General features: G+C 38.0%; 1 protein-coding gene across 1 annotated transcript; it reads right to left on the reverse strand.

Annotated features, from left to right (window-relative positions):
• Nucleotides 1-381: 381 nt before the first annotated feature.
• Nucleotides 382-3921, reverse strand: LOC149005717 (disease resistance protein RPM1-like). The gene is made up of 3 exons (XM_089135981.1): nucleotides 1056-3921; nucleotides 791-918; nucleotides 382-387 (listed from the first exon to the last, which is right to left on the reverse strand). Exons 1-3 carry the CDS (start codon nucleotides 3919-3921, stop codon nucleotides 382-384), a joined length of 3000 nt encoding a protein of 999 aa, XP_088992107.1.
• Between the last annotated feature and the right edge of the window lie 391 nt (nucleotides 3922-4312).

Genomic DNA, 4312 nt, shown 5'->3' on the forward strand with positions numbered 1-4312 from the left:
TAGTTAAACTGGGTGGATCAAGGTACAAACATCTTCTCTGGAAAACAACTGAACGTTTTATTCAACCTTTGGTTAGGCCAGTTTAGTACAGAGAATGATAAATTTCTCTGTATTTGAGTCTTAAAGCTAAATACAGATGATGACTCTTCGTGATCTGTCAGACCTTAAATAAGGAATCGACCAGTAAAATAAAACAAAAGCATAACACAGAGTTTTGTGAATGTCAAATTTAGTTTTCAGTTCGCATCATAGGTTTATAATAGTTTTGACAAAGAAATAGAACCAAACACTCATAAGAGAAGAAAATATCAAATTCTGAAAATGCTCCCACTGACTGTCACTGATTAGATCAAACCTAGAACTCCCGATTTCTAGCGAAGTTCATTCCTGCAACCATAAAAGAATTATATAATTAGGCTAGGCCAAAAGAAGACATTAACAGAACCTAAAAAAAAAGAAACTGATATGCCACCGAAGTTATAGCAGACAGCAGAGCTTCCCCTGCCCCTACATAGACGAGCTGTACTCAGTAATTAGAGATTGTTTTCTTCAAAACCCAGAATCCAAAATTTGATACCTCAAATTGGATAAGACAATCTTTTTACAATAGTTGCTGTCAAAGATTCAAATTTCTCCCAGGGAAATGACTTTTTTCCTCATAACTTGTCACTACCCTGAAACTAAAGAGAGAATAAACTGGTCACAATCCACTGGGATTGGAGAGGGATCTGGGTTTCCAATTGGTCTCAAATTCAATCAAAACAAGTTAGTGAAAACAGGGATTGAGTACCGTAGTATTGCCATTGTTGAGAAGTTGATATTGTGGTGGAAGAGAATCCGTATCAGTGTTCACACCTCCTCGCTCAAACAGTTCAGCTCTGGCAATGCGTTCATCCAGTTGACTTTGCCGAATCATTTCTGTCAAAATTATGCATGGATTACTCTAGTTTAATCATAGTAATGAAGCCATATGATTAGTCTAAGGGTTTGGTTCGTGGGTTTTTCCTTGTTTTTGATGAAACTGAAGAAAATTTGTAAATGTAATTCATACTTACCAAAAGAATCTGGTGTTGATTTTTGCTCCTCTGAAAGACCTCTGAGAGCAATTGCTACATCTACTGCAGAATAACGAACTCGGCGTCCTTCATGCTTACGATTGAAATAAGCATTTGGAGATTTCTTACTCAGCATACGTTCTTCAAAATATTGAAGAAGAAGAGGCAACATACTAAGCTCGAACTCTGGGAGCATGTCAACAAAGTAAAGATATTTCAGACTAGAAAAATGTTGAATCCCTTCTGGAGCAACAGACAATTGTTCGCATCCTTCCATTCTTAGGTCTTCCAATGCAGGCATTGCACCTTCTTCCACTTTCAACATCTTCAATGTCTTCTGCCCAATTAGGCGAAATACCTTAAGTCTCTCAAATCCTCCTGTTTCTATGAGTAGCTCCTCTCCCTCATATGATTCTGCATGAAGAATCAAGTCTACTAGATTATGCAACATTCTAAGGCTTCGGATGGGATTATCTCTCAACCTCGATGTTCCTAAACGGAGTTTAACGAGATTTTCGAGTGACATAATCCAATTCGGCAACTTCTCAAGTGGAGAATCAAGATATAAACGTTGAAGTGAAATGGGAGGGGAAGAAAAATGATCAAAATCCAAAAGCTCATAATCATCTAATGGCTTTATGGTTAATGAACAAATATGATTCATTTTTTCAATGGAGGCACATAAATGTATTACATCCCTTCTTTTTATCCTCACTATACCCAACCTTCTTAGCTTTCTTAACTTCTCCAGCTCTCTAACCAAGTTGTTGCGACCTTCTTGGTAGTAATTTGCTTCTATGAACACTAGCTTCTCTAAATTTGTTAAATTCCCAATGCCCTTGATTGTCTTTAATCCTCGTTTTATTTTGTTATGACCATGGAAAATGAATCGCTCAACAAGAAGACTCCGAAGATGAATGAGCTTGAAGACCCCAGTGGGTATTTTATCAACAGAAGTGCCTCTAAGATCCAAAGTCTCAAGGTACTTAAAATTTCCTATGGACTTAGGAAGAGTCTTCACCTTTGTATTTCTCATACACAAGTACCTCATATGAATGAGACAGCCAACCTCATCAGGAAGAGTTTCCAAAGGTATATCTTGTAGATCCAATACTTGTATCAACTTGAAGTTTGGCACAACCGTTCTTGCAAAGGAGCCTTGCAAATTTTCAAATCTAAACAATAAAAGAGATCGAATGTGAGACAAATGTGCATTCTTTGGAATATTATCTTCACTATTGTGGACGGACATACGTCGAACATTGTTTGGCAAATCCATATCTGGTTCATCAAGAATTACATTATAATTCCATTCTTCCGACTTCAATAGAATGATTTCACGTAAAAAATCATGTACTCGACAACTTCGAATACGTCCATCCAAATATGTTTCTTCAATTTGAACTAGCTTCCTACAAACAAGCTCTTTGAGGTAATCTTCTGCAACCTCTTCTAAAGTTGATTTTTTTCTACGTCTCACAAATCCTTCCGCCGTCCACAATCGAAATAGCTTTGCACACTTGATCGAGTAATTTTCTGGGAAGATACCAAAATATAAGAAACAAAATTTCAAATGGTAAGGCAAATCATCGAAACTCAACGACAAAACCTTTGTTATCCTTGCCAGAATGGCATTGCTTTCAAACTCGAAGCCAAGATCGTCGAGAATCTTTTGCCATTCAAATCTCGTTTTATCTTTCAATCTTAAAAGAGCACCTGTAGCAACAATAGCAAGAGGCAAACCCTCACATCTTTTCAGGATTTTAAGAGACATGTCCTTCAAATCTGAAGGACAATTCTCTGATTCAAATGTTGTCATGCAAAATAGCCTAAAACCATCCTCATCAGGCAGAGGTTTAAGGTTGTAAACATGGCTATAAGTAGACTTTTTGCAATAGAAAGCTATATCATTGTTGCGAGTTGTGATTACAACCCTACTACCACATTCATTATTGGGCAAAGCATGCTGTATAGAGTTCCATGATTCTATGTTCCAAACATCATCAAGGACTATTACATACCTCTTTTGATTTAAGTACTCTCTTAGCTTGTTAATCAGTTGAACTTCTTCCATGGCATCTAGTCCTCTAAGGACAACCTCATTTTCTTGGTAAAACTGCTTCATCATGGACTTCAAGAGCTCTTGAGGTTTGGAAGATTGAGACACTGTGATCCATGCATGACACTCAAAGTGTTCTTGCACCTTTGGGACATCATAGACTTTCTTAACAAGTGTGGTCTTGCCTAGACCACCCATGCCTACCACAGAGATGACAGTACACTTGCTAGAGTATTCTCCCTCTACTAGTAGTTGGACAAGATGATCTCGAGGCTCGTCGATTCCAACAACGCATGAATCCTCGAGATACAAGGAAGAGATTCGAGGATCATGCCATGAAGACGATGTAGCAATTGGCCTGGAACTTAAAGAACTTGCTGAACCTTGATGATCCAAGCTATTGAAGGAATACCTTTGGCTTCTCTCTTTGATGTTGATGATTCTTTGTTTGATTTCTTGGACATCAGTGACTATCTGGTGCCTTGATTTCAACTCCTTGGAGACGCTGACAATTTTTGAAAGGTGGCCAATACATCCAGGCTTTTGTCGTTGTTGTTGTATGCGAAGCATGAAATTGTCAATGGCATCTTCAATTTGATAACTCACATCTCTCACTTGCTTAACCCAAACTCTCACTCCATCATCAGTCTCTCCCCTTGCATCTGCATCTTTCAAGAAAGGTTGGATGCTCTCGAGTTCATCCATTAAATCACGAATTTCTATCCGCATCCCTTTTAGTAGTTTTGCTTCATCGATCAGCAACTTGCCCAAGTTGCCAATTAACGAACTCACAGCAGGCATAGCCATCTCTTAATGATCTCCCAATTTGTGTTTGTGTTTTGGGCACCACAAAAGAGCAGCCTGTAACTTAGAAATGAATTGGCGTAAATGAATGTACCGTGATTACTGCATGGATTTCTTAATTAAGGGAAGCCAAGCTAGCACTAATTGTTCTCATAAAATTTAATATAAACCCATCAACTGGTGCTCTATAATTCCTTCCACTCACCAAAGACTAGAAAAATTCAAATAAAAATATCCACCTAATACCCACGCCTTGATATGGTAATCTTGATCAACTAAAGCAGATATGTAATTAATTAAATGGACGGAAGGGGAGGAAGGGAGGGGGACTGGATCTTCTTCTCAGTCTTAGTCATCGAATTCTCACTTTTACTTTTCCACAAAAACTATTACG

Source organism: Hakea prostrata, chromosome 9, assembly GCF_041222555.1.
Source record: "Hakea prostrata isolate BN-2017 chromosome 9, UWA_Hpros_2, whole genome shotgun sequence".
NCBI classification, from domain to species: Eukaryota; Viridiplantae; Streptophyta; class Magnoliopsida; order Proteales; family Proteaceae; genus Hakea; species Hakea prostrata.

Bases quoted from the DNA above. Each gene is read 5' to 3' on its own strand.
- LOC149005717 (XM_089135981.1), bottom strand. From the start codon at position 3,921: ATGGCTATGCCTGCTGTGAGTTCGTTAATTGGCAACTTGGGCAAGTTG. The intron at 919-1,055 runs GTAAGTATGAAT...TAATTTTGACAG, and splicing joins ATCAACACCAGATTCTTTTG to AAATGATTCGGCAAAGTCAA.